This window comes from Sander lucioperca, chromosome 6 (assembly GCF_008315115.2).
Source record: "Sander lucioperca isolate FBNREF2018 chromosome 6, SLUC_FBN_1.2, whole genome shotgun sequence".
In the NCBI taxonomy this organism is placed as follows: domain Eukaryota; kingdom Metazoa; phylum Chordata; class Actinopteri; order Perciformes; family Percidae; genus Sander; species Sander lucioperca.
In genome coordinates, this window is record NC_050178.1 from 3,127,067 (window position 1) to 3,152,522 (window position 25,456).

Consider the following 25,456-nt stretch of genomic DNA (forward strand, 5'->3'; position numbering starts at 1 on the left):
GAAACATAATGGAGAAACCACATAATGACAATACATTAAACAAGACACTGTAGGTTACATAGACTAGGCTACATATGGATTTGCTGTTGTATTTAGATTAGTTCACGCATCTCAGCTCCTACTGGCATGTTGGTATTCACATAGGTCACCCGGTCACCTAGCAACGGTGATAGCAGTGATTCGGCAACCAGCAGCACTAATGTCTGGTCAGTTCATCGATACTTTTGATCCTAGCGTCGAAGGATCTGACGGGTAGCCAGTCTCTGGATAACCATGATGGCGTTGCGGGTCGGTGTTGGGACCGGGGGATGGAGGCTGGGACTGGACGGGGAGGAGACTACAGATGCGGGGTGGTACAATGTGGCGCTGCGAGGTCCTCCTGCACTCAAAGGACGCATGAGAGCTGAGGATAGCCGGAGCAAACTGAAGCAAAGTTGGGTAAGAAAAAAGTCTTGTGTTTGCATTTTCAGTTTTAGTTGGACCTACTTTTTTTGTTTTTATTGTATGCATGCGTGGTCTCACTCAGACAGTTCAAAAGTATTAACTTGAGTTGCATTTATGCTGAGAATTATGGAGGAAAAAAAAACAGGAGATGTGAGGAGATTGTGCACATATTGCATGTAGCCCAGTCTATGTTTCAAGGACATCAAAGCATCCAAAGCGTTTATCAGTTCGCGTAATGTAGACCGAATAATAGTGGGATAATTTGCGTGCATGCTAATGGCTGTTGAGAGCTGACATGTGGTCCTGTGTTTTCACTGGAGAGAAGAAAGAGGAGGGACTTCACAACTCAGCCTGCAGCAATGGCACTACAATGGAGAGAGGGTGCCAAGAGGGAGAAAAAAAAACCCCACAGTTGCTTCATGAGGCTGGGGGTCGATGAGGGCACATGGGAAGATGATTTAGTATTTTTTATTTATTTATATGCCATAGTTGCATAAAAACAAAAGGCGTAAAATAGATGACAGCAGTGCATCTCCTGTTGCTGTCCTCAGAAACTCTTACGTGTGTGTGTGTGTGTGTGTATGTGTGTGTGTGTGTGTGTGGGGGGGGGGGGGTTCTAGCAGGGAAGGGAAGGACTCAATGGGGAGAGGGGGGGGTTAATCGCTCCCAGATGTGTGCTGTGAAAACATATGGTTTCCGAAAGCCACTGTGATGCATAAGAAGTGTGTGTGAGTGAGTGTGTGTGTGTGTGTGTGTGTGTGTGTGTGTGTGTGTGTGTGTGTGTGTGTGTGTGTGATATGCTGGTACACAAACTTCACTTCACAGATTTATTGATACACATGCAGGACTTGCCTAGGACTTTTGTGTTTAGTATGGCCTCAAATTCTCCATGGAGTCACACAGAGAGAGAAAAGTCTACAGTGTAGGATGTAAAAAGCACAAGCAATTAACTGCTTCATGTTGTATGTATGAAACAGCCTACAGTACTGCAGTAGAGGAGGAGCATTCATACTTTCCACAAAGTGGAAAAGTAGTTTAGTGAGTGTTACAGGAAACTAAGGTAATGGATTTTACTGTATGCAACACTTTCCCAGTCTGACTTCCTGAATTTCATTGACAACTTTACAAAAAAGTAATAGTCACTGATGTCTTGATGCTGTCAGTGTTCATGTTTTTTTTTTTTTGTCCACATGTAATTTACACTTAACCTGAGAGGCTCTTGCTCGGTGGAGTGAAGAAGAAAGAAAAGGGGGGGAAAGAGGAGTGTGGGGAGGGTTCAAGGAAATGACCAGTGAGGGCGACAGAAGGGAAATGAAGGATGTGGAGACAGACGGAGAGAGGGAGGGAGGGAGGGATGAAGAAAACTTAGGGAGAGGGGTGGGGATGAGGGGTCCTCTGTTTCTTTTCCTGGAATGCAGCCCCGAGACTCTGCTGCAGCGAGGAAAAGTAGGAAAACAGAGAGATTGTTCCTAGGAAGACAGACGTGCCACATTCTTGCTGTCAGAGTTTTTCTCCCCCTCTTTTTCTTGCCTTGGCTGTTTGGGGCCAGTGGGGTGGGGGGTGGAAGGAGGGCAGGAGAGAGGGGAGAACAGTGGGGGGTTGGAAAGGTGACGGAGGGCAGGGGGAAAGAGAGGAGAGTTCAGGAGACCAAAGGAATATTCAGTACTAAGCACTTTATTCCCCTCTTGTTGTCTCTGTTTTGATTATAAATATTCTCCTCATCTCCCCATCCAGTGTTAAAGTCAGTCTACCTCCCAGAGTGACCATGAGAGTCCTCCTACTCATCTGCATGCCAGGTAACTGCACCAACAGTCTACTGAAGCCGATGACAACTTGGTTTCAAATCTCAAATTTAAATATTTATTACTAAAATGTGCAACCATCAAAGTTTAAGGAATAGTTTCTTGTTTTTAGATACTACTTTTATTCACTCTGTTGCCGAGAGTTAGATGAGAAGATTGATACCACTCTCATTTTTGTACGATAAATATGAAGCTACAGCCAGCAGCCAGTTAGCTTAGCTTAGCATAAAGACCGGAAACGGGGGAAAGGGAAAAGCTAGCAGTTCAATACAGTCAGAGGTTTGTGCTGCTACAGCCTCACTTGGTCTTGGACGACCAGTAGCATATGGTGGCTAATGTTAGCAAACTTAAGCTAGATATTGTGTAACTGAAATTACTGAGTCACTTTACTGACATGATGGCCTCTTCTACACATGTGCTACTGTTACACTAGCATTTTTCTATTATCCCAGTACCAGGCCAACAGCAAAAGTTACATTATAGTTGGTTTTAAGAAACTACTGTGGGTAACATTTCAAAAATAAAATAACATTTTTTAATGTCTTGATAATAAAAACCTATATTTAAAAAGTAATATAACACACCGTGGTTCAATTCAATACACTTGTGGTCTGGTGACTTCATGTAACTTTTGCTAACTGTGGCTGCAAGTGGCAGTTAGAGGATAATGGTAAATGCTGAAAAGTAGTGTAACAATAGCACATAATGCCAGTTACACAATATCAAGTGTGTGTATGCTAACATAAGCTAACAATAGCCACCATAACATTGCCATACCAGACCAAGTGAGACTGTAACAGCAAAACCCCTGAGTATATCGAAGTGAGTATGGGTGCGTTTTATTTCATATGAACTCAACATTTCATTAGTGGCAGAACACTTTTGAGAAAAAGTACAATGTACAAAACTTTAAAAATCCAAAGTAAAAGTAGAATTTAGAAAACACCTGAAAAAAGTACTAGTATAATAATAAGTATAATAATAAATAAGCATTAAATATACTCAGTATTCAGAGTACTTGTAACTACTGACTTTCCCTCCCCTGTTTTTCACTCATTACCCCATCTTTGTGATTACTTTGTTGTTCTGAAATGTCAACAGTTCTGCTGCTCGCCCAGGCTCAGTACCAGGAACCATTTCCTTTTTTGGGTGAGTTCATTAAGAGAATATTGGCCTTGATTGTTCCAGCTCAGCATCTGTTTATATCAGAGCTCTGCACATCTGTTACCTATTTCTTGTTGTCCTCTGATGTGTCACCTAGCCTCGAGGAGTTCTCTCCTCCTTACTTTGTTATTTACCACCCGCATAGCAACTGTTGTCACAGTGTAAATAGCACACTGACCAGTCTGCGTGTTATTATTTTTAAACATCTTGCATATGAAGTCATGCATTACACCCTCACAAACTGCTTGTTTTGTTTAGTTTTGGCGTGCAGGTGGTTTATTTTATATGCTGCAGTGCTTTTTGTTGCGTTTATAATTGGTTTCGCAATGTTGATCTCATGAGACAATTTTCTCTCCTGCTATTTTGTGGCTTAACAGATGAATATGGGCCAGACTATTTTCAAGGTAAAGCATTTTCAGGTTCATAGAAATTTTCCTTGATGTTACTTTCATAGTTTAACATAAGTGTATTTTATAAAAGCGATTCCTCTCTTTCTTGTCCAGTGTCTGAAAATCCTGACTCTCTTCCTGGAACCTACCAGCAGCAGGTTCGACTCGAGCCAGTGGTCCGTCCAGAAGAATCAGGTATATTTGCTGAAGTTTCTTCATCTTTGAGTCATGCTATTTAAGTAGTTTGTGTTGTGTCTAGAACTCATATGAAAATCTGTTTTCCATGTGAATATCAGAGTCTGATTTGGAGACAGAGCCCACAGAGCCTGGCCCTCTTGGTAAGAAAACCTTTAGAGAAGGGAGGACAGATAATCAATTGTTTAGTTTGAGTGGAGAAATTATTTTTGCTGTGTTTGCTTTTCAGATTGCAGAGAGGAGCAGTATCCCTGCACCAGACTCTACTCTGTTCACAAGCCATGCAAGCAGTGCCTGAACAGCCTCTGCTTCTACAGGTAGGCACTGAAATAACTTTTCAACAAGCAGTTCACCCCACAATGAAAACAAGTCATTATCTCTTTGTCCTTTAATTAGTCAAAACCTCTCTGAACTTTGTAGGACAAACAAACCGTGAGTTACTTGCTGTAACTCCATCTCAACATTTCCCTAAACAATTGAAACTACTACTTCTACTACTCTCCAAAAACTCCAAAGAGCCCAACTTGTTTATCAAGCTCCAAAACAAATCTCCTCCAAACAGCTTGTGCTTGCAAACAGAGAGCTCAAAAGTCAGTATTTACCCAATTTATTGGTATACTTTCTTCCTAGACAATGCATGAGTTTTGGTCTATTCTGGTGAGGTAAATACAGAAAATATAGGACTTTGGGAGCTACAATGCATCTATGTGATGTGTATTAATACACATTTGGTGCTCTGAGTATTTACAGCAGGACGGTGTATGTGAGATTGCTTAAAAATAAACTACAGTGCCTGTGTTTATCGTAATGAAGGAACATGTCCGCCAGTGCAACAGTATGACTCATTGATGTGTTTTCAACAGTTTTTGGACAACAATGAAGCTCTGTGGTCACAGAGGAATACAATATATCAGGCTTTGGATACACAGATAACACTTGTTGATCAGTTCATTGTTGGGTTTGATCTTTTCATTGAAATCGTTGACAGAATACAGAATATTTCCAGACTTATTCTTTAAGTAGAGTTTTGACTGATGTGAAGATGACTCTTTTGTAATCTCTACATATGTTTCCATTAAGTTTGCGACGGGTGTACGTCATCAACAAGGAGGTTTGCGTGAGGACCGTGTGTGCACATGAAGAGCTGCTCAGAGGTGCGTTCACTGTACTCTGCATTTGTGTTTTTTGTGCGTTTGTATATTGACTCATTTTGACTGTCTCTGCGTGTTTAGCGGACCTGTGCCGTGATCAGTTCTCTCGCTGCGGCGTTGCAGCGCAGAGCGGCCAGTGTGCATCACTAGGACCAAGCTGTGGGAAGAGCTGTGGTGGCTGCTGATTGACTACAGAGATCACCTGCCCAGATACTGCCGCTTTTTCTACCACTCACCCACATCCTCTTACTGCGTCCTCCTTCTTCCTCCCAGTTTCTCCTCACTTTGTCTTTTTACTCTTCCTGTACAACTTATTACTCCTGTGCGAAAAGCATTTTTTTGTGTGTTTATCTTTGTCTTTTCACATGTATGTTTGCCCAGTAGATCCTGTGTATGGATGAATATCCTCCAAAGAACAATGATGATTGTATTAAATCACTGGTGCTATAAAATCATCACACTGGTGCTATAAAAACTATTAGAGATGCACATAAAACTGTGGAACATCTTTTTTCATTTTTTTTTTGTTTTTGGCATATTGTACCATATTAATCTCATGCTTTGTTGATATGTTACTGTACTTGTGTTGAAAAGCAGTCATTCTCATGATAATTAACTCATCAATGGTGGCCACCGTGCACTGACATCAGACAAAACTAATCAATATCGAGCCATGATAGATCATGAGATGTGTGAAGAAACAGGTGGTGAGTGACCTCAGTTCATGTACTACTGCCACCTGGATCTGTGCTTAGCAACCAAGCAGCAAGCTTATATAAATATATTCCAGTGGCAACAAGTGCTTTAAAAAGGCATCTCACAAACGGCCTCTACTACTGCTTTGTAAAACTGTCACTATAAAGACTGAGAAAAAAAAATAAACTTTTTTTACTACAGCTGTTCAGTGTGTGATTGAGTCGAACGTAAGTCATCACTGTAACATAATCTGAGGCTGCAGCGCAGTACACTGAAAGGTATTTATGAAAGACATGAATTATGGTGCACACAGTGAGTTTATGCTCCTGCAGACATGTGGCTGCCATGTGTATTGTCCATACAAGTCATATTGCTATTATTAATCATCAGTCTGTCAGCGTTTATACAGTAAGTACAAAGTATATACACCTAGTAAAACTAATACTCACTAATAAAAAACACATACTGTAAGTATACCATCATACTACAGTGCCTTATGGTCCCTTTTTCAGTTATAAAACTGTGTATATAACACATAATGAATAAAATCGGTTTCTGAGAGAAAATACAGTGCGCTCATTATGCTCAATTCGTTTGTTTCCTGGCACTCGCACACAGTGAAGACCTTTCTTTCATTCTCTTCACATCCTCGACTGATAATATGTGTGGAGGAATCTGGGCCAAACTGCACAACTGGCAGACTTTCATTCCTGCACAACATCCAGATTCTGTCTGGAGGAACATCCTTGCGGTGATTTGGGTTTTCTTCTTGAATAAGAGCAGAAGGTTTGGGAAGATGTTGAGCAAGGATCAAGTACAGATGGTTGCCAGCAATCAGCAGGCTGATGGTGTTTTCAGCACAGCTGCTGCATCATGTCGCTCCGTTCCTTTGCCTGTCATTGGCTGAGTGTGTGCTGCAGGTCGTTATGTGTTCTTCACTGTACAAAATATCAATGAGACACCCAAATGACAGTGGTTTTCATTTCAGTGTCACAAAGTAAAATAAATCATGTTTTAAACAGTAGAGTATTAATACTTTTAGGAATGTGTCTGTGAGTAAATATTGCTTTCAGACATTCATGATGAGTGGATTTTCCCTGGATTAGACGTGGAGTGCTGGTGCTTCTGGTATTAAGCTGTATCTCACTTTCCTGCCGACAATAAGGAGGATTGAAGAGAAGGTTGCCGCCGTTTCATCTCTTGTTGTAGCTGCTCCTTCAAGGTGGACACCTGCAGTGATACAGTGGGTGACCAAACTACATTTAATTACACCCCAAACCAGCTCATTCATTGCAGGGAATGAAAAGTGTAAAAGGTTTTAACTTGAGAAAGACTTGTGCTAAAGCTTCAATATAGCCATGAGGTGTGTACCTGCTCCTCCAGGCCTTTGACTCTATGTCGATGAGCTCGTTCTCTGGTGCCCAGCGTTCGCTCTACGTCCCTGAAGCTGGTCCTCAGTCTGTCCGCCTCCCGCTGGGCCTCGTCACGCTCCCTCACCAAACTCTCACACAGACTCTGTGACTGCTCCATCTCAGCCAGCTGAGTCTACTCAAAATACACACACACACACACACACACACACACACACACACACACACACACACACACACACAGACATACAGACACACAGACACAGACACAGACACACACACACACACACACGTGGTAAAGAACAAAATGTTAAAAAGAAAAGGACAGATAGTCGGTCAGGATACAACTACTCAGACAATTTATATAGAAAACGTCTAAACGCTGGATAAACTTTGGTTCAGTTCTTTAAAAACCTAGATCAAAAGCAGACAGCTAATCACCCAACAACCATGATGGAGGCTCTGTGGCAACCTGGAGGAAAACCATACTCAAACGTACAAATGCGCTTAACTAAAACCTTTCTGGAACAATGTAAATGCAGCCATGAAAGGCATTATGGGTTCTGCCTTCCAAACAACTGTGCTGTGATGTACCTATAGGGAATATTCAAATGGGCAAACAAAAAAGATGTAGCCTGTCAACTTGTAGCCTGCAAACAGCTTTAACAAGAAATCGGTATAAAGATGATCCTCCAGGGCACAAAAACAATGGTTTGATATTGTTCAGGACATCTTTTTAATGGAAAAATGTACATATCTTTTAAGACCTTAGGCCGTGATCAGACAGAGCGTGTTTGCAGGATGCAAAATGCAGGCGGACTGTACTGCCTTTCTTGTTGAAGACGCCCTGATCAGACCAGTTGCTTCTTTTTGTTATTCTTGCTAAGCAACCATCGAATCACCCCCTCAGCCAACCGTTATTTTGCTGTTAAGTTAATAATGACGTTGGGCGTTGTTTCCGCTCTGAGTTTTTTCAGCTCCAAGGCGCTCAGCAACGCAAAAGCAGCGAGCAAAACGCCTCACTGTCATTGAAAACAATTACAAAAAGCCGCCCCAGACTGCTAAAACGTGCTCTGTCTGATCGGGGCCGAAGGAAACAATTTGGGCAGAAAATGGGAAATATGGACCATCTACATGAAACGAGATGCTGAACAAATAACTCAACTGGTTAAACATAGACTAACTGGAACATTTAGTTAGTCGCATTATTTATAGATGAGTAAACATCACAAATATGATGTTCACGTTTCTGACTACTAACACCTGTGATGTTTATTGGTCTGGAGAAGGTCCTTTAACAAACCTCCAACATGCTTAAAGGTTCTTGTTTTTAGGTTAAATGACACAATGTGCAGATTCTCAACTTTTTTCTTCTTACTTTCAGCTCTAGTAAAGGGGTTTAAACTTTTTTTTTATACACTGTAGACTGGTTACCTCACATGCTGAAGATATACTTTAGTTCAAAATCAGCAATTACAAAAATACCCTTTGAAGTTCGATAAATATTATGGAGCTTTTTGTTTGCCAAATCACAGTAGTTCCCCAGGACCTTAAAGCAAATGCTTGAGGGTTTGTGAATTACTGCTTTAGCTGATTAACACTGCAGCCTGTTAACAGTGAAATAAACAACTTCAATGACTCTTTCAGAGTTTTTTATGAAGCCCACTGTAGCGTCATGTATTTGCTTGTTTATAGCATGTCTGTGGTAAATAAAAAAAAAAAGTTATGACCTTTGTTGAGCATTATAAGAACGGGAAAAAAAAGCCTCCCCAGAAATATCTAAGGGCTTTGGTCAGATCTTTCGTTTTTGAGTGAAGCACTAACAAGAATGAGTGCTGCAGAGATGAAGAATAACTGAAAAACAACTCTTGAATGCTTATTTTTGATGTGTAACAGGAAGAAGATGTATCCAGAGCTGAAGACACCAGGTTTTTTTTTTAAGTTACAATGACCTCACTTGACATTTACGGGACCTTCCAAAATTTAAGGTGTAATCTAATGAATATTTAGGAGGGCTGAATAAACTATTTATTTCACGCAGTAAGACTGTCCTGCTGTGAGTTATTATTTCACTTAATCATTCCAGTGCTACAGTAAGGCACATGCTAGCCTTCTCCTGTAACATTCACCAAAGAAAATGTTTTCTCATGAAACTATTAAAACCCTCGTAACTCAAGTCAGTGAAGACACAGAGTTTCACACAATATAAACAGTCTTTTAACTGGTGGTTGTGTGGTTTAATAATAAATGATGGGAAAATAATTTATACTCCACGAAAAACATATAAAGCTCAAACTATGGAATTAATTTGTCAAGTTAAAGACTGATGTTAAAGGTTTGTCTCACTGCAAAAGGTGTGAGCGGCCCATTAAAGCATTTGTTTGGCTTTGTCCTTTAGTGAAACATGATGGACTGCAGCTGGCTCAGTAACACTCAGAGGTATGAAGCAGCTAAGAAAACAAATTCTGTGTCGCCAGTATTCACTCTGCTAACAGCAGTTTGGTATAGCTTCTAAGAGGTTTTTGCCTTTATTATTCACCATATGCCATAATAAAGGCAGGTAGGATTTCTGACAGATCTGTCAGTGTTGGTTTGCTTCCTACCTGCAGCATCAGTATTTGTTGCTGTGCTTCCTGCAGCTCCTGTTCAGTGGTGTTCAGAGAGCGATCCAAGCGGCTTTTCTCTGCAGACAGCCGCATGCTGCCTTCTTCAGTCTTCAATTTCTGACGTTCAACCTGATGAAATAGACATGTAACCAATAAGAAAGAGTGAGATCCCTTACAAAAAAAGTCACTTCCCCACAGAGTAGCATGGCTGCAGACTCACGTTTTCAAAGATGCAGGTGAAAGATATTATTTTGATGGAGAAATTGGACATTTACACATGGTATGAAAACTAGTGGTGAGCTCAGATGAGGACTAATAGAGTCAACAATTCTTGTCTTTTCTATGTCTTCTGTACAAAAAACCAAAATGTCCTGTATCCATTATTTGACCGAAGAATGAGTGCTCTAAGTGACCCCAGTTCAGACAAAAACACTTCATAGATCAAATCTGTGTGTCATGTTCTAACCCTCTATGACTGTAGTTTCCTTGCACAGCAGCTGGATTCTTACGATATCATGAAAGCACGCGAGAATCGCGGGATCACATATCACACAAAAGTCCATCTTGTCAGGCTTCGAGTAAATGCTTTTGTGTTCCAAAAGCAGCGGACCGAACCAATCAGCGTCCGGTGAGGAGCTACTGGCAGCTACGGGTGTGGTTGAGGTGTGTGTGATGGCCCCGCCTGTTCGTTCAAAACAACAATGGTGGACGTGATAGACAGATGATTAATCCAATCACCTGCTACTCAGATGGTTCTGTGTTAACAAACCATCTGGCACGTCAGGTTATAACTCTGGCGCTCTCTGCTCACTGTGACCTAATAGGGTCACAAAGTTCTTTTGCGCCTACCCAACATGTGTCCATAAAGCACATGAACTTTGAATTTTTTAATTCAGAGAACGAATGAATGAACCAAGGATGAATGAAACAAGATGTGCACAAGCTACAGTGCTGACCTTATCCAGTGTATTCCTCAGTGCATCCTTGTCTTTCTCCAGCCTCACAGCCTGTCTCTCAGCATCTTTTTTCTCAGTCTCAAGCATGGCGACCGCTCGCTGCAGCCCACGCAGTCGCTCCTCTACAGCGGCCCGCTCTGTTTGAGCTGACTGGGCGCTGCGCTGAGCATCTGCGACACTGGCCGAGCGCTGACGCAGAGCCTGGCGGAGGGAAGACAGAGATCACATACAGAAACATGACTCTAGACAAGACAGAAAAGCAACCACATTGAGAAGGTTAATATATATATATATATATATGTGTTATGTACTGGGAAACGTTTTCTTCTGCAGCGTTGAATTTTTTTCTCTTTCCATGGTATGTCTTTTGCTGAAGACCTGATAATGGTAGATGTTTGTCGATTATTTATCTCCCTCACCTCTTGAGTGTTGTTGAGCTCAGCCTCCACTTCCTCTCGTCTCAGCTCACTCTGGTCCAGCTCACTCTGCAAGCTTTGCACGCGCTCAGTGAGGGTGACCACATTCCTTTTCCCCTCCACTAATGACGCTCGGGCTTCATCCATTCGTTCCTTATTGGAACAAAATTATCATCACATCAGTATCCGGGTTTCATCCGCATTGTCCAAGGTATTTTTCCCTCTTCTGTCTCACTCACCTGTAGAAGCCTTTTGTCCTGTTCAGCCACACTCAGCATCTTCTGCAGAGCGGTCAGACGACTCTGTGTGCAGCTGTGAGAAGCCGCTGCCTCCTGAAGGCTCTTTTTGAGGGAAGAGGTCTTCTCTTGGAGTAAAGACTCGCCTTCCTGAGCTTTGAGCAGAGCCTGGCTCAGCCTATCCACCTCTCTCTGGAGCAGAGACACACAGGCTTCTCTTTCTGCCACCTGCAATTTGTAGAAATCAAATTAATGTGCAATCATCTTCGTAACATTGCCAAAATCAGGAACATCCTCTCGCAAAACGATGCAGAAAAACTAGTCCATGCATTCGTTACTTCCCGGCTGGACTACTGTAATTCTTTACTGTCAGACTGCTCAAATAAGTCCCTCAAGACCCTCCAGCTGATCCAGAATGCTGCAGCACGTGTTCTGACAAGAACTAACAAAAGAGATCACATTTCTCCAGTATTAGCTTCTCTGCATTGGCTTCCTGTAAAATCCAGGATTGAATTTAAAATCCTTCTCCTGACCTACAAAGCACTAAATGGTCAAGCACCATCATACATAGAAGAGCTTTTAGTACCTTATTGTCCCACTAGAGCACTGCGCTCCCAGAACTCAGAGTTCCTAGAGTCTCTAAAAGTAGAATGGGAGCCAGAGCCTTCAGCTATCAGGCTCCTCTCCTGTGGAACCAGCTCCCAACTTGGGTTCGGGGGGCTGACACCGTCGCCACATTTAAGAATAAACTGAAAACCATCATCTTTGATAAAGCTTATAGTTAGGGAGTGAGGAGTTGCAGCATAGTAGAGTAGAGTAGAGGGAGGCAGGAAGTACAAGCCCGTTCCGGCAGGGGAGAGTACGAGCCCAGTCCAGGGCCCCTCTCTTTAGCCTGCCTCTCTTAGTTATGCTATTATAACTCTAGACTGCTGTGGGAAGCTCCTTCCAAGGACACAATGAGCCACTCCCTCTTCTCTCTTTTCACTTGTCTCCTTTTGTGTGCATCTTAGTCCCAGAAATGCTTGTTACTAACCTAGCTCTGGGGAGTTTTCTCCCCGGAGTCCCTTTGCTTCTTCTTCACCCAGAACATCGCCTTGGAATTGGGTGGCACCTACACCGGGGTCCTGGGTGCAGCTGACGCTATGGACTTACTACACCCTGCTACGCTCTGCGATTCCCCGCAGTGTCCGACTGCGTCCTGCCGCGTCCAACCGCGTCCACCCAGGCTGCTGTGCCACACTACACCCCGTAACGCCCTGCTGTACCCTACTATGACATGAACTACTACGACTACCATTGTGATCACTGTTTCACTATCTTTATTATGACTATTATTGCCACCATTCACCACTCCCCCAACTGGTGCCGTCAGACACCGCCTACCAAGAGTCTGGGTCTGTCCGAGGTTTCTTCCTAACAAAAAAGGGAGTTTTTCCTTGCCACTGTCGCAATAGCTACTGCTAATGCTTGCTCTTGAGGCAACCACTGTAATAGTTGGGGCTTCGTAAAGTACAGAGTTTGGTCTAGACCTACTCTATCTGTAAAGTGTCTCGAGATAACTCTTGTTATGATTTGATACTATAAATAAAATTGAATTGAATTGAAAATTGAATTGAATTGAATCAAATCAGCAAACCAACAAAGAGAATAGCACTCGCTAAACTAACATGGTGAACATTATACCTGCTAAACATCAGCATGTAAGCATTGGAACTGTGAACATGTTAGCATGTTGACCGTTGGCTGTAGACTCACACTCTTGTTCTTTGACAAGAGTGAGAGTCTACAGCCATTTTACACAGTTCTGTGTAGGAAACTTAAAAAAAAAAAAAAAAAGGTTTATTATGAAGAAATTACGGACCCATAAAATACAGTATTTCTACATTAACCAATGGCTTGGTCAATTCTGAGGAACATTAAATATATCATAAATTTACTTTACTTTACAAAAACTGTGCATTTCAAGCCAGAACAATCAGAAGCACTCTGTATCCGCCTGCTGTACCTGTTTCAGTAGAGAGTCATGGCGCTCCTGGGAGGCCTGGCTGTCAGCCTCCCGGTCTCCCAGACTCAATTTAAGTCTCTGCAGCTCCCCCTCCACACTGCGCCTCCCCAGCTCCACCCTGGTGGCCCGGGCTTCAGCTGCCTCCAGCGCCTCCCGCAGACGCTTCCTCTCCGCCTCCAGACGCATCTCAGCAGCACGCTGCTTATTCAACTGATCCTGCAGAGATGGAGGGTGGACAGAGATGATTTTCGAGACCAGTTGGTGGAGCAAAGTTCTTTGTTGTATAATGGAAACCTGAGTTTTAGACCCATATTACAGAGGCATGCACAGACAGTCCAAAACACGGTTAGGCCAAACAGACACAAAGCACACACAGATGATCCACAGCTGTGTCTAAGCTCCAACTTTACTTTGTCTCTTCATAAATCCTCCTGAGACTTTAAAAAGAAAAACAAATATAAATTTCCTTCAATAGCACCCACACGCTCAAAGCTTTGTCTATTCAGGCTTTTTGCTGCCTTTTTTATTACTTTCACTTCATGTCCCTGCTCCTCCTGTTGTCCAGACGGTGAAATATTTTCAAAGGTGCTGGCATTAAAAACAGACATATGGAGAGCTGACAAAGACACCACAAGAGGTGTGACACTATGTGTGTGGCATCTGTTGTTATTACATATTGCCCTACTGTTGAGCACTGCCATATGGTGATCAAGGCAGATCAGTGGTCACTGCTGTGCAAGCGGCAGTACAAATACATGGTGTTTATATACGTGCACACGAGTACACAAACGTGGTTGTGTACCTGTGTATGTTTTTTATCCATCTCAGAAGCCTGCAGCGCCCGCTCTAAATCCTTCACCCTGTCAGTGAGTACTCTCCTCTCTCTGTCTCCTCTCCTCACAACCTCCTCCTGCTGCTGGAGCAAAATCTGAGTGGTGGTCAGACGCTCGTCCAGTCCACGCTTCCCTACAATCACACACATTAACACACATTAAAGATGGCTTTGTGATTATTATTTAGCATATAGTTGAGTATTATTTTGTCTTTTCGTTAAAGGTTTATCTTCTGAAACTACATGGACAAATGTAAAATGTTTTACCTTCTTGGTATTCCTGTAAGGTGTTTTGTAGGTGAGTGACACGACTCAGAGCAGAGTCTCGTTGCCCCGTCAGCTCCTCCAGCTCCCGCTGCAGGGCCCCCAGCTGGCATCGAGCATCATCCTACAAAATCAGCAATAAACAAAGACTTGAACTATACACACACAAAAATAGCCTTGAATTATTATTCTTATTCACTTTGTGAGTTCCCCCCCCCCATGCTGTGCAGCTCTGTTACCCTCTCTCTCTGTGCCTCACGCAGCTCCTGGAGGAATTCTCTCAGATCACTGCGCAGTGTGTCGGGGTCCAGCTCTGGCTGGGGGAGAGGCAGCGGTGTATCCCCTCTCTCAGGAGACACTGAGCCTAAAGTATTGTCAGGGGTGCTTTCTCGAAATTCTGTAAAAAAAAAATGAAATATAAAGAGTTGCAAGCACCACAGATGAACTGTTTTTATAGAGAGAGGAGGGATCACATTATACTGGATATGAGATATGGCCCACTGGAATAGTTGCTATACTTTATTTCTCAATAATCTAGTAAAAAAAAGACTTTAAGCAGCTAAAAGGAATCTTCTTTGAGACAGTCCTTAATAACAATTACGCTAAATTAGAATTCTTTTTCTGGTTACTGAGCTATCTTTAATGTCTGAATAAATATCAGAATAATGTGTTGCAGAGTTAAAGCTGCTTACCTTTAGGAGGGGACAGCGAGCAGCGCAGGGGCGAAACGCTGTGGTAGCGTGACATAGTGGCAGGTGATGTGGAGCTCCCCCCAGGGCTTCTCCCCCTGCCTCCCCTGCCGCCTGCTCCGATACCCAGCGTTCGCGTCAGTGCCGACTGAAGGCTGCTCAGACGAAACTCCAGGTCCCTCTTCCCGGCCTCGGCCCGGGTCAGCTCTGCCTCTGTGGCGGCCAGTCGGCCCTGGGCCTCGCTCAGCTGCAGGCTGGACTGAGCAGCAGAGTCCTGAGCCACCTGAGCACGCAGGGCCAAGTTCTTGGCTTCATCCTGCATCTTCTTCTCGCAGCCACGCGCCTCCTGCAGCTGAGCGGTCAGTTCTCTTTCGCAGCCCCGCCAGCCCGACTCAGACTCCAGCAGGCGCTTTTGAGTCAAAGAAAGCTACATTGAAAAACAAAAGAATGAGAAATGATGACACAGTGACACAGCAAGGAAGCAAATAATGTCTTTTCACTCTCCTCCATCCTCACCTCTTTCTTGAGGGAGCCTCGAGCTGTTTCAGCCTCAGTTAACTTCTGTTTGAGGGTGAAAACCTCTTTCCCTCTCTCCTCCTCTCTTTGCTCCTCAAGCGACAGGCGAGTCTGCAGCTCCACCACCTCCCTCTCTCTCTGCTCCTTCTCTCCATCCAGAACCTTCAGCTGGAGCCAAAGAAGGCACAAAATCACAACACAGTCGCAAATGTGAAGCCTAGACTGAAAACAAAGTTTCTTTCTAAATGTCACAGAGGTGTGAAGGAGGAAATGCAGCATGTCTGACCTGTCTGCGGAGCTCCTGGAGTTCTCGTCGAGCTTCGAGTCGTGACCTTTCAACTTCTCTCAGGCAGCTGCGCAGCTCTGCCACCTCCTTCTGATTAGACGACAGATTCTCCTCCAGCACAGCCAGCCTCTGCTCCTTCTCCTCACACTGTCGTTTCACACTGAAAACCCCAACACACACACTTAATGAATCTGATTTTTTTTTTTCACTCTGAACATTGAATTTCGGTCAACGGATACTTTCTCATTCATTGAAGTGTTTACCTGATTCTCTCCGTTTCTGCACTTCGTAGAGTTTCTCTCAGCTGAGTATTCGACTGGCTGAGAGTGTCTCTCTCCTTGGTGACGTCAGCGAGGCTGCGTCGCAGCTCCGTCCCCTCTCTTCTGTTGTTTTCTGCTGCGTCCTGAGTTTGGTTGAGACGTCGTTCACTGTCCAACAGGTCCCGCCTCAGCTGGTCTCGACTCTCCTCGTTAGCTGAGAGAGAAGCTCTGCACTGATCCAGCTGGAGGGTGAAAGTCATGTGTGGTACAAGGTGATGTAACCCTACAGACTCAAAATTTGGTGACTTATCTCATGGCGCCCACTAGGAAGGTCTGTTTGCTCGTTCACAGGATATCTCAACACATTTTTCACTAACATTTGGTGGAAGGTGACATCATCCAAACTTCATTCACCACGCAAGATAAGGCATGTTTGTGCATTTTATTGTTTTGATCGTCTATCACTACATGTATGTTGATCCAAGATAGATATGCAGCCTGAATTTCTTTTCTTTTTTTAAATATTATTAAAATATTTATTTTTTTAAGGATTGACAACTGAGTTGCTTTAAACTCCCTTCAATACTTTAACTTTACAAACCTTTTGAGGTCCTCTGAATAACTAAGCACAGCTTTCACTGTTCACGCACAATTGATTTCAACTGCTTTCAGTGCTTACACTTCAGCTTATACTTCAGCTGATATTGTGTTTTAGTTTGTACACTTGTACACACATGTTAACGGACTCTTCCACCTACAGTATATTATATGCACTTCACCTGCATTTCAGACCAACTTAAGCCTTGCAAGAAAAAGCGCTGCCCTCCTAAACACATTTACTTGTTACTCAAACTGGGCTTTTTGGATAGTATTTTGTATCTAAAAATACGCCCCCATCAACACAGCCCCCTGCATTGTTTTATCCCAGGGCTTTTTTTGTTAGCCTGGCATCGCCAGATTAATTTACAAATGCTTGTCACTATGTGTATGTTGATGTATAAATGCCTACAAAAATTGTGTTTTATATTATTAAAACAAAAAATGAAAGAATGTGCAGCCTTGGTGGAGGTATGTGCTCTCTGATATGTACGGTATCACTCTCATATTCCTATTTGTACAGCCACACTTACCTCTTTGAGAGCAACATCAGCCCGTGACTGAAGATCAGTACAAGTCTCCCGTAGACTCTGGAGTTCCCTTTCATGAACAGAAGCTGCATCCTCCAGGTGAGAGCGAAGCTCCAGCAGCTCGCTGGTCAGAGCCCCAACTCTGATCTGTGTAAAAACAATATGTCAACAAAAAAAGTCTATTTAGAAACTCTACCTTATACGTTTGTGTTAGAGAAGATAATTCAACAACAACAGAAGATAACTTCACATCACCTGCTCCTGCTCTTTGTAATGAGCTGCTTCTCTCGACATCCGCTCGGCCTCCAGGGCTCTAGCTGACAGCTCAGCCTGCAGGGTGGACAACCTGTCAGACAAAACGGTTTTCTCTGCCTCCTTCAGAGAAAGGGCCTGGGATGAAAGACAAGGTCTAGTTAACAAAAAGACGTACCGGAACTGAGCCACACTGTCTCTATACTGTATCTACTGAAATACCATGACAGAAAGGACAATAAGGTTGAAACTATTATTATTATTATTATTATTATTAGCAGGATTTTTCACAGTTTCTCAGAGACTTGAACTCTGATCAGACCTGTTGTTTCTCAGTCTCTGCCTGCAGCAGACTCTGATCTCTGTCATGCTGGAGACTCCTCAGTTCATCCTGCAGCTCCTCTCTTTCTCTCCCGGCTCTGTGGAGCTGATCCTCCGCCTCCTGCCGGAGCCTCCTCAGAGTGCCCTCATGCTCCATCAACAGGCTGTGCCGCACCACTTCCTGTGAAAACGAGCAGCCAAGAGCACAAACACTGATTGAAGATCATCAGCCTAATCCGAAAAGTACAAATAGGTCTACAGACAGTGCATTGAGTAACACTGAACCACTGAACCTTCTGACCTTTTCTGAGACCAGCCTCTCCACCTCCTCCTGATGTTCGGAGATGGCCTTGCGTAAAGCCTGCTGGGCCTCTAGCTGTACAGCATTTAGAGTCTGAGTCAGAGCCTGTTTCTCTCTCTCAGCCTGGGCCAACACATTCTCCCCATCCGAGCGTACACGCCTCAGTTCAGCTGGAAATCCCATCCAGGACAACATCCAGGAGAGGCAAACAAAGGACTCAATCATTGGGTTCTTCACATCATATTCTGTCATATTAACCGTCTTTCCCATTACACCAAACAGCTTCACTTTAGCTTTTAAAAAGGCATATTTGTGTCTAATTCTAGACTCAAAATCCTCTTCCCTCTTTGCGTTTGTATACTTCGTCACTCACCTGCTGCAGTCTCACAGCGGACTCGAAGGTTTTGGTTCTCCGTCTCCAGCTGCTCCCTACGAGACTCCACCTGAACAAGCTGCTGCTGCACCTCGAACAGACTGGTTTCCAGGGACTCCCGCTCCGACCTGCACAGTTACAAACACAGGTTACACACACACACACACACACACACACACACACACACACACACACACACACCTGAAAGCAGCCAGTTCCTCTGACAGAACGGCGTTTTCTCTCTCAGACGCCGTCAGCTGGACCACCAGCGCTGCTTTGTCCCGGGCCAGGTCTGCCCGACCGCGACCGGCTTCCTCTAATGCCACCTCGTTTCTCTGGCCATCTCCTTTGGCAAGACTCAACTCTGATCCCAGAGAGGTCACCTCACCACAAAGCTATCAACAAAAGCCAAAAAAGAAAACATGAGTGACAAGAAACAATCAAGAAATAAAAAAAAGCGTGTAAACAGTAAAACGTCTTCCCATGTTACTGACAGTTTCCATGGCTGTTTTAGCCAAATAAAAATCTAGGTTGGAACCTTTAAATGATGATGTAATATATATATATATATATATTTTTATGCACCTGGGTGACTTTCTCCTGCAGCTTAAATCTCTCAGCCCTGAGACTCTGGAGCTCTGTCTCCATCCCCACCCGGCTAAGCTCGGCGTCCTGCAGTGACTGGTGAAGCGTGATGCGGGCAGAGTCCAGCTCCAGCCGGTCCTGCTCCAACCGGACCAGCTCATCTCTTATGGTCAACTTCTCTTTCTCCGCCTCCCGTTTCTGAGCCTGCAGGAGGGCCTTCTCTTCCTCCAGCTAAGAGAAAGAGTAAAGGGTGAGACTTGGAGAGGAAGCTGAGACGTTCCAATTCATTTACTTTAGCTCTTTGTTTTCATTCTTCACAAAACTACTGTTGTAACTTGTTGTGTGTGTAACCAAGGGCAACATCATGAATGTGCTCTTATCCCCGTTTGTTTGATTCGTTGTATCGAGACTACAAGACACACGAAATAGGGATAAATGGAGACAGATACGGGGTGTAGTGTAGTGTTGCTCCAACACGTAAAAACACTTTAGCCAACTTTAGCAGCAACCACTCAGTGAAGTTTGCTGACGACACAACGTGGTGAGACCCTCTACAGGAAGGAGGTCAGCCAACTGGTGCAGGGATAACAACCTCTTCCTAAATGTCGACAAGACCAAGGAAGTTGTTGATTGATTTCCAGAGAGGCCACACCCCTAAACCCCCACTGACCATCAACGGTGCTGCTGTGGAGAGTGAGCAGCACCAAATTCCTGGGGATGCACATCAGGACCTCTCCTGGACAACGAACACTGCATCACTGGCCAAGAAGTCCCAGCGGCGCCTCTACTTCCTATGCAAGCTGAAGAGAGCAAGATTCCCCCCCCACTCATCATGTGCTCCTTCTACCGGGGCACCATCGGCAGTACGCTCTGCTGTCAGGACGCTCAACACCCTCCCATCTGCCCTTGGTTTTGCCTTCCACTTACCTGGAGAATGTAGTTGTTAAGTTCAGTTTTGTCCTGGGCCATTCCCTCATTCATGCTTCCCATTTTGACCAGAGAGTCCCTGAGAGCTGCATCCTCAGACTGCAGCTTGTTGAGCAGCATAGAGAGCTCTGCGTTACTGCCCTCAGCCTGGAGGGGAAAGGTCACACACAACATGAGAACACAGAATATTAAATCTGCAAAATGTTAAATGAGCAAAAGTTTATTTCTCTTACCCGAGCAAGTGCTTCAGCGAGTTGGACTCTCTCTCGCTCCAGCAGCTGCCGCTCAATCTCCCACTGCTGGTGAGTCTCCCTCACTGCAGACAGCTCTCCACGCTGAGCCGAGGCTCGACTCTCACTCTGATCCCACTGCTTTTGTCTGTAGCAAAACAATATGCATGTGGTACTTTAACAATACATTTTTGGGCTACTAATGAGAGGCTCAGTAGGGGAATAATCGTAGGTACTATTTGAGCAGCACAGAGTCCTAAGGGCCCAGTAAAAGGTGAAATACAGTGTATTTTTTTTAGAAGATGAAACATACAGCAGAAGTCATAAGCTTTATAAAGCTATCAAATCTGTTGGGCATATACATACTGGACATAAAAGTAGTGGGGCTCAGTGAACTGAGTCAGCTGGTTTGTCTGATATGTGAAAAATTCATTTCAAGGTGTGAAGGTGTCAGGGCAGCTCCGCTCTGATTTGCATGAAGAGCTGGCATCAGATCTGTTGACCAGTGTTTGGGGTTGTGTTGGTAAAGGAAGTCAGGAGGGGTTTGTAAATGAAGATCTCTCTGTATAGGAAGCTAATACAGATATAATAAATGGCTTCCTGTGGGCGTTTGCTTCCTTGGCTGCACAAGGCTTTGTGGATTAGCGTCCACATCGCATGCACTTAATCACCATCAATCAGCCTACTTACATCCTCTGAGTCTCTGCCTTTGCCCGCCCTCTCTCCTGAATGGCGGCCTCCTTCTCCTCCCTCTCGTGATCTCGCTCTCGCTGTGTGGACGCCACGGTCAGCTGGAGCTTCTCACAGTCCATCTGTAGGATCTGGTTGCTGCTCTGTGCTGCCTGCACTGTCTTCTCCAAGCTCACCTTCTCACTGCAATGTTCATAAAAGAACAGTTATAGTTATACACACAAAAATATTTAATGATTAGAAGCAGATTGTAAAAAGGTAATGTACTGTAATTGTCTGTAAACCTGGCCAGTGTGTCTCTCTCCTGCTTCAGACGGTCCTTCTCTCGCTGTGTTGTCTCCCTTTCTCTCTGAGCAGCATCCTTTTCTCTCTGCAGAGCTTGGTTTCGCTGTTCTGCATCTCTTTTAGCCAAATCAGTCTCTGAAAGCTGCTTGCGCAACTGTTGAAGCGAGGACTGGGCAGAAAGCAGACGCCCTCGAACATCCTGCAAACAACACAAGTGGGGTCACTTACCTCTAGTGAGTAGTAGTAGTAGATAGCTGCTTAGGTTAGAGCAGTGGTTCCAAACTTTTTCACATGAAGGACCCCTAAACTGACACAAATTAGACCATGGACCTACTATTTGATAAGATTTAGTCCCAGATTCCCCCATCTGATAGAATTTTTGTTTTTAGATGTTTTATTACAGAAAGTGTATGAAACCCATGTTCAAAGTAGTTATACATTCTGTTATTGTGTTACTTATGGTTGGAAATATTTTGAACATTTTGGTGAAAAAAGGATTCCCTTTTTTGCTGGGGACCCCCTGGAACACCCTCAAGGACCCCTGGGGGCTCCCCGGACCCCACTTTGGGAATCACTGAGTTAGAGGACTGCTGTAATGTTGTTACTGACTGTTTCCAGGCGGGAAGTAAACAATCGTAGTCCCCTCTGTCTCTGTAATTATTGTCTAAAATATGTGAACATTTATATTCTCTCAATACATGTGCATCATAATAACCTGGGAAAGTATTATTATGAAAACACACAGTTCTTACAAAATCAGCATTATTTTTAGTTGTCTCTTTGTCCTCAGCACATTAAACACAAAATTAAAGCACAATATCGCCAGTGTGCATTCTTCCTGAGACAATACTGTAATCATTTGAAATGAATGAATTGAAATGTCACCTGCAGCTGGAGCGTCTTGTTTGTGACTGCAGAGCGCAGAGCTGACAGCTCAGGGAGAGGAGCCAGCGAGGAGGGCCGAGGGGGAGAGGACGACCTGCGAGGAGAGGAGGAGCGGTGAGGGGAGAAGCCACGGATCAATGCTAGCAGCGGAGCCCCGGTGCTGTCCTGGTCTGCCTCGGATGACGACTCTCCATCGGACAAAACAGTCTACAAAAGAAAACTAAAATGAAGAACTCCCATACTTGTGATATAAAACCGTGTGCATATGTGTAGTTGTTTACCTGAGCGATGTCCCGCAGAGTGTCCAACAATGTCTCAGTGTGAGCTCTCATCACCTGCATGTCAGTCTCATCGTTGTCACTCTGCTCCTGAAGGAAAACATAATGAAGAACAGACACCTCAGTCACTTCGAGGAGGAAGATTAATGCAACTGAAAAAGCATTACAGCCTTCTTGTCAACAAATCCATGAAAAGACCAAAAGCAACAATGTGTTAGTCCTTCCCTCAATACTTTCTGACTTCCCTGTCTGTGGTTCTCCGCTACAAGTCCATTTGTTCCTAAAGAAGACATGTAACCCTGACTTTTTTTAAAATACAGTTGGGCACTGTAGTTTTTGGCAAATGTTACTCAAACAGGAGTAAATACTGTATTTGTAAGGGACTACTTTCAGCTGCAGATTGATACACATTTGGAGGAATAGTGAGTGTGTGTGGTGTCAGTCAGTCCAAAAGTGTTGCTCATTTCATTTTTGACAATTAGAAAAAAAGGACTACCCTCTCACCTCAGCCCTCCTCATCAGTATGACAATTTCTCTGTCTCTCTCTTCAATTTGGCCCTTTAGTCTCTCAGCCTCTCGCACTGAATCTGACAACCTGAAAGTCAACACAATGGGAACCGTTAAAAAGGCCTTCATACAAATGTTTAATTTATAACAAACCTGTAAGAGAGCTAAACCCAGTCACTGACCTGACGTTGAGCTCACTTCTCTCTGCGTCTGTTCTGGTCTGAAGATTCATCATCTCTGCCACTCGTTCTCTCAGCTTCTGCTCGAGCTGAACCCGCAGAGCTTTCTCCTGCTCCAGGGCCAGAGCTGCTCCTCCCTCCCGGGTATGCAGGGTGGCAGACAGACCTGCACAAGACACCTGAGCAGAGTGGGACGTCCGAGCCAGCTCATTACGCATATCTGACAGGTCCCTGAGATTGGAGAGAGATTGACACAGAGAGGAAACTGTTATTACCATCAAAGATTCAAATTACAACCCAGAAAATGGCATCATGTGGCAAACAGTTAACACATTGTTGACCTTTCAGTGGCGCTCTTCAGTTCACAGACATGCCGCCGAAACCCGACTACTTGCCGCCATAGCATCAGCAGTCGACTGTGCTCAGTACTGAAGTAACTGTTGAAAGACTGAAATGGGAGCCAAAGACAGAAATAACATGTCAATTATCTTTAAATTGTTCTCCATTTAAATTGTTTTACTGTTTTGTAAGCATCCCTCTATCACCTCCTCTTCTCTCCTCCAGTCAGACTCCTTTTGTTCCAATTCCTCCCTGGCCTTCGTCCAATCAGCAGTGAGCCTGCGGATGTCCTGACTGAGAGCCTCATTGGCAAAACTGGCCTGCTCTAGCTGCTCTCTCAGCATGGCATTCACCGCAGACAAACTGCTGCTCCTGAAAACACACGAGGGACAAACTAATTATGTTGACGGAGCAAGAAGGCAAAAACAAGTGATATTGTGTGACATTGTGTAATCAGTCACCTCTGCTGTTCTTCCTCCAGACGGATTAAAGCGTCCTCCAGGTTGCTGCTTGATTCTTCTTGATGACAACCATTTGAGGATTCACTGTGGCTCTGAAGGAGAAGATAGTTGATGGTTTAAGTGTTACTTGTGGAAAGTTAATGTCGTCTTTCCGAGAGTCAAAATCAATAAACGCCACTCACACTTAACCTGTGTTTCTCCAACTCTGAGGACCGCTCCTGCACCATCTGCTCTAGATCCCCACACCTCTTTTTGTACTGAAGTACCTAAAGTAGCAAGAAAACTATTACTGACTTGTAACATCCCCGAAGACTACATCTCAGCTGAAGACAGAGTCAAACAATCATACCTTGGCCTGCAACTTCTGCACGAGCTGCGCCTGCCTCTGCTGACCCTCCTGGTACGCAGTGAGTTTACGCTTGTAGGCCGCCTGCTCCTCATCCAGTCGCCGGCGTAAATCCAGGTTCTGCTGCGCCAGGCTGCGTGACTCCGGTGAATCATGGTCCCCGTCTCCCGTCTCAAAACGTAGCGCCTGCTCCAGCTGTGGGTTTAATACAAAGTAAGAGGCAGGGGGGTGATGTTTGTTTCACAGATCTACACAGTGCTGTCATGCTGTGAATTTAAAATACCTACACGTACAGTTAATTCCAACGTACTTAGTATTTGAGATTGAAAGATCATTCGTGACCTTGAAAACTGGAGCTGGATCGAACAGATACTGAGGGCAACCTGGTTATTCTTCCAGTAAATGCTCTAAGTCAGTGCTCTATTTTATGTAACAATTATGTGTTCTTTTCTATTTTCAAGAGAAATTACCTCAGTCTTTAAAAAATATTCCCCACTACCGCCCTGATATTTAACATATGCCCAAACCTGTGAATATTCAGTAGTATCATGCTTACTTTAGGACCTAAAAGCCCCTGACTCAGTCTTTTTTTTTATATGGATCTATAAGGAATGTTGTAAATGTTTAACACTCAAATGTAGTATGTGTATTATAATTAATAAAATAGAGGACAGCGATAGCAGAGATTTTACACTTTCACACTGTAGAGGCTAAACCCAAGCTTTAAGCCCCTGAGGTGCTCTTCTACGGGTAGAGTAATTGACGCACTTTTTACCTTTTTGATCAATGAAAATCCAAGTCATACTTGCAGTTAACACCATTGGTTCAATTTATTTCCATGAGATAATCGTTGGGTTTCCAGACAAAATACTGCTTGTGTATGCTTGTGTGGTGTTGGTGTGCGTGTGTCTGTGTGTCCGTGTGGTCAAAAACTGTATGTACTTCCCGGTTGCACCTGAGGAACCAAAGATTGGTTCCTATTTATACCAAGAGCACTAATTGGCTCTTACACACACTATATTGTTTTCAGGATCATTGTTTTGCTGCACTCATACTGTAGTTGTAGCCCCAGTATTGTTAACTGTTGCTCTGT

At 44.0% G+C, this 25,456-nt stretch overlaps 2 protein-coding genes across 9 annotated transcripts in view; one reads left to right on the plus strand and one right to left on the minus strand.

Annotated features, from left to right (window-relative positions):
- The first annotated feature begins 116 nt into the window (after nucleotides 1-116).
- Nucleotides 117-6,041, plus strand: mfap2 (microfibril associated protein 2). Of its 2 annotated transcripts, none has more exons than XM_031287620.2 (9): nucleotides 117-438; nucleotides 2,179-2,240; nucleotides 3,348-3,395; nucleotides 3,788-3,814; nucleotides 3,920-3,994; nucleotides 4,096-4,137; nucleotides 4,224-4,311; nucleotides 5,075-5,148; nucleotides 5,227-6,041. In XM_031287620.2, exons 2-9 carry the CDS (start codon nucleotides 2,210-2,212, stop codon nucleotides 5,328-5,330), a joined length of 489 nt encoding a protein of 162 aa, XP_031143480.1. In that variant the 5' UTR covers nucleotides 117-438; nucleotides 2,179-2,209; the 3' UTR covers nucleotides 5,331-6,041. The 2 variants fall into 2 exon arrangements, with proteins under 2 accessions (XP_031143480.1, XP_031143479.1); XM_031287619.2 differs by having other exon boundaries at nucleotides 131-438; nucleotides 3,914-3,994.
- Nucleotides 4,368-25,456, minus strand: part of LOC116041540 (rootletin) — a 27,934-nt gene continuing 6,845 nt past the window's right edge. For 5 of the 7 annotated variants that reach the window (XM_036002611.1, XM_036002610.1, XM_036002609.1 and 2 more), the window contains 34 exons: nucleotides 24,367-24,558; nucleotides 24,200-24,283; nucleotides 24,018-24,109; nucleotides 23,763-23,928; nucleotides 23,559-23,665; nucleotides 23,221-23,448; nucleotides 23,036-23,126; nucleotides 22,535-22,621; nucleotides 22,254-22,460; nucleotides 21,368-21,567; nucleotides 21,084-21,266; nucleotides 20,397-20,541; nucleotides 20,164-20,310; nucleotides 19,237-19,467; nucleotides 18,853-19,046; nucleotides 18,652-18,779; nucleotides 18,279-18,448; nucleotides 17,979-18,158; nucleotides 17,660-17,794; nucleotides 17,408-17,551; nucleotides 16,281-16,519; nucleotides 16,018-16,177; nucleotides 15,732-15,899; nucleotides 15,219-15,642; nucleotides 14,766-14,923; nucleotides 14,530-14,650; nucleotides 14,233-14,396; nucleotides 13,431-13,646; nucleotides 11,429-11,653; nucleotides 11,184-11,342; nucleotides 10,774-10,974; nucleotides 9,815-9,946; nucleotides 7,213-7,386; nucleotides 4,368-7,071 (listed from right to left, as the gene is read on the minus strand). In XM_036002611.1, the coding sequence (XP_035858504.1) occupies nucleotides 6,985-7,071; nucleotides 7,213-7,386; nucleotides 9,815-9,946; nucleotides 10,774-10,974; nucleotides 11,184-11,342; nucleotides 11,429-11,653; nucleotides 13,431-13,646; nucleotides 14,233-14,396; nucleotides 14,530-14,650; nucleotides 14,766-14,923; nucleotides 15,219-15,642; nucleotides 15,732-15,899; nucleotides 16,018-16,177; nucleotides 16,281-16,519; nucleotides 17,408-17,551; nucleotides 17,660-17,794; nucleotides 17,979-18,158; nucleotides 18,279-18,448; nucleotides 18,652-18,779; nucleotides 18,853-19,046; nucleotides 19,237-19,467; nucleotides 20,164-20,310; nucleotides 20,397-20,541; nucleotides 21,084-21,266; nucleotides 21,368-21,567; nucleotides 22,254-22,460; nucleotides 22,535-22,621; nucleotides 23,036-23,126; nucleotides 23,221-23,448; nucleotides 23,559-23,665; nucleotides 23,763-23,928; nucleotides 24,018-24,109; nucleotides 24,200-24,283; nucleotides 24,367-24,558 (5,739 nt within the window). In that variant the 3' untranslated portion in view covers nucleotides 4,368-6,984. Of the gene's footprint in view, nucleotides 7,072-7,212; nucleotides 7,387-9,814; nucleotides 9,947-10,773; nucleotides 10,975-11,183; nucleotides 11,343-11,428; nucleotides 11,654-13,430; nucleotides 13,647-14,232; nucleotides 14,397-14,529; nucleotides 14,651-14,765; nucleotides 14,924-15,218; nucleotides 15,643-15,731; nucleotides 15,900-16,017; nucleotides 16,178-16,280; nucleotides 16,520-17,407; nucleotides 17,552-17,659; nucleotides 17,795-17,978; nucleotides 18,159-18,278; nucleotides 18,449-18,651; nucleotides 18,780-18,852; nucleotides 19,047-19,236; nucleotides 19,468-20,163; nucleotides 20,311-20,396; nucleotides 20,542-21,083; nucleotides 21,267-21,367; nucleotides 21,568-22,253; nucleotides 22,461-22,534; nucleotides 22,622-23,035; nucleotides 23,127-23,220; nucleotides 23,449-23,558; nucleotides 23,666-23,762; nucleotides 23,929-24,017; nucleotides 24,110-24,199; nucleotides 24,284-24,366; nucleotides 24,559-24,656; nucleotides 25,062-25,456 lie in introns of those variants that run through there. The other 2 variants (XM_036002612.1, XM_031287470.2) reach the window with 2 other exon arrangements.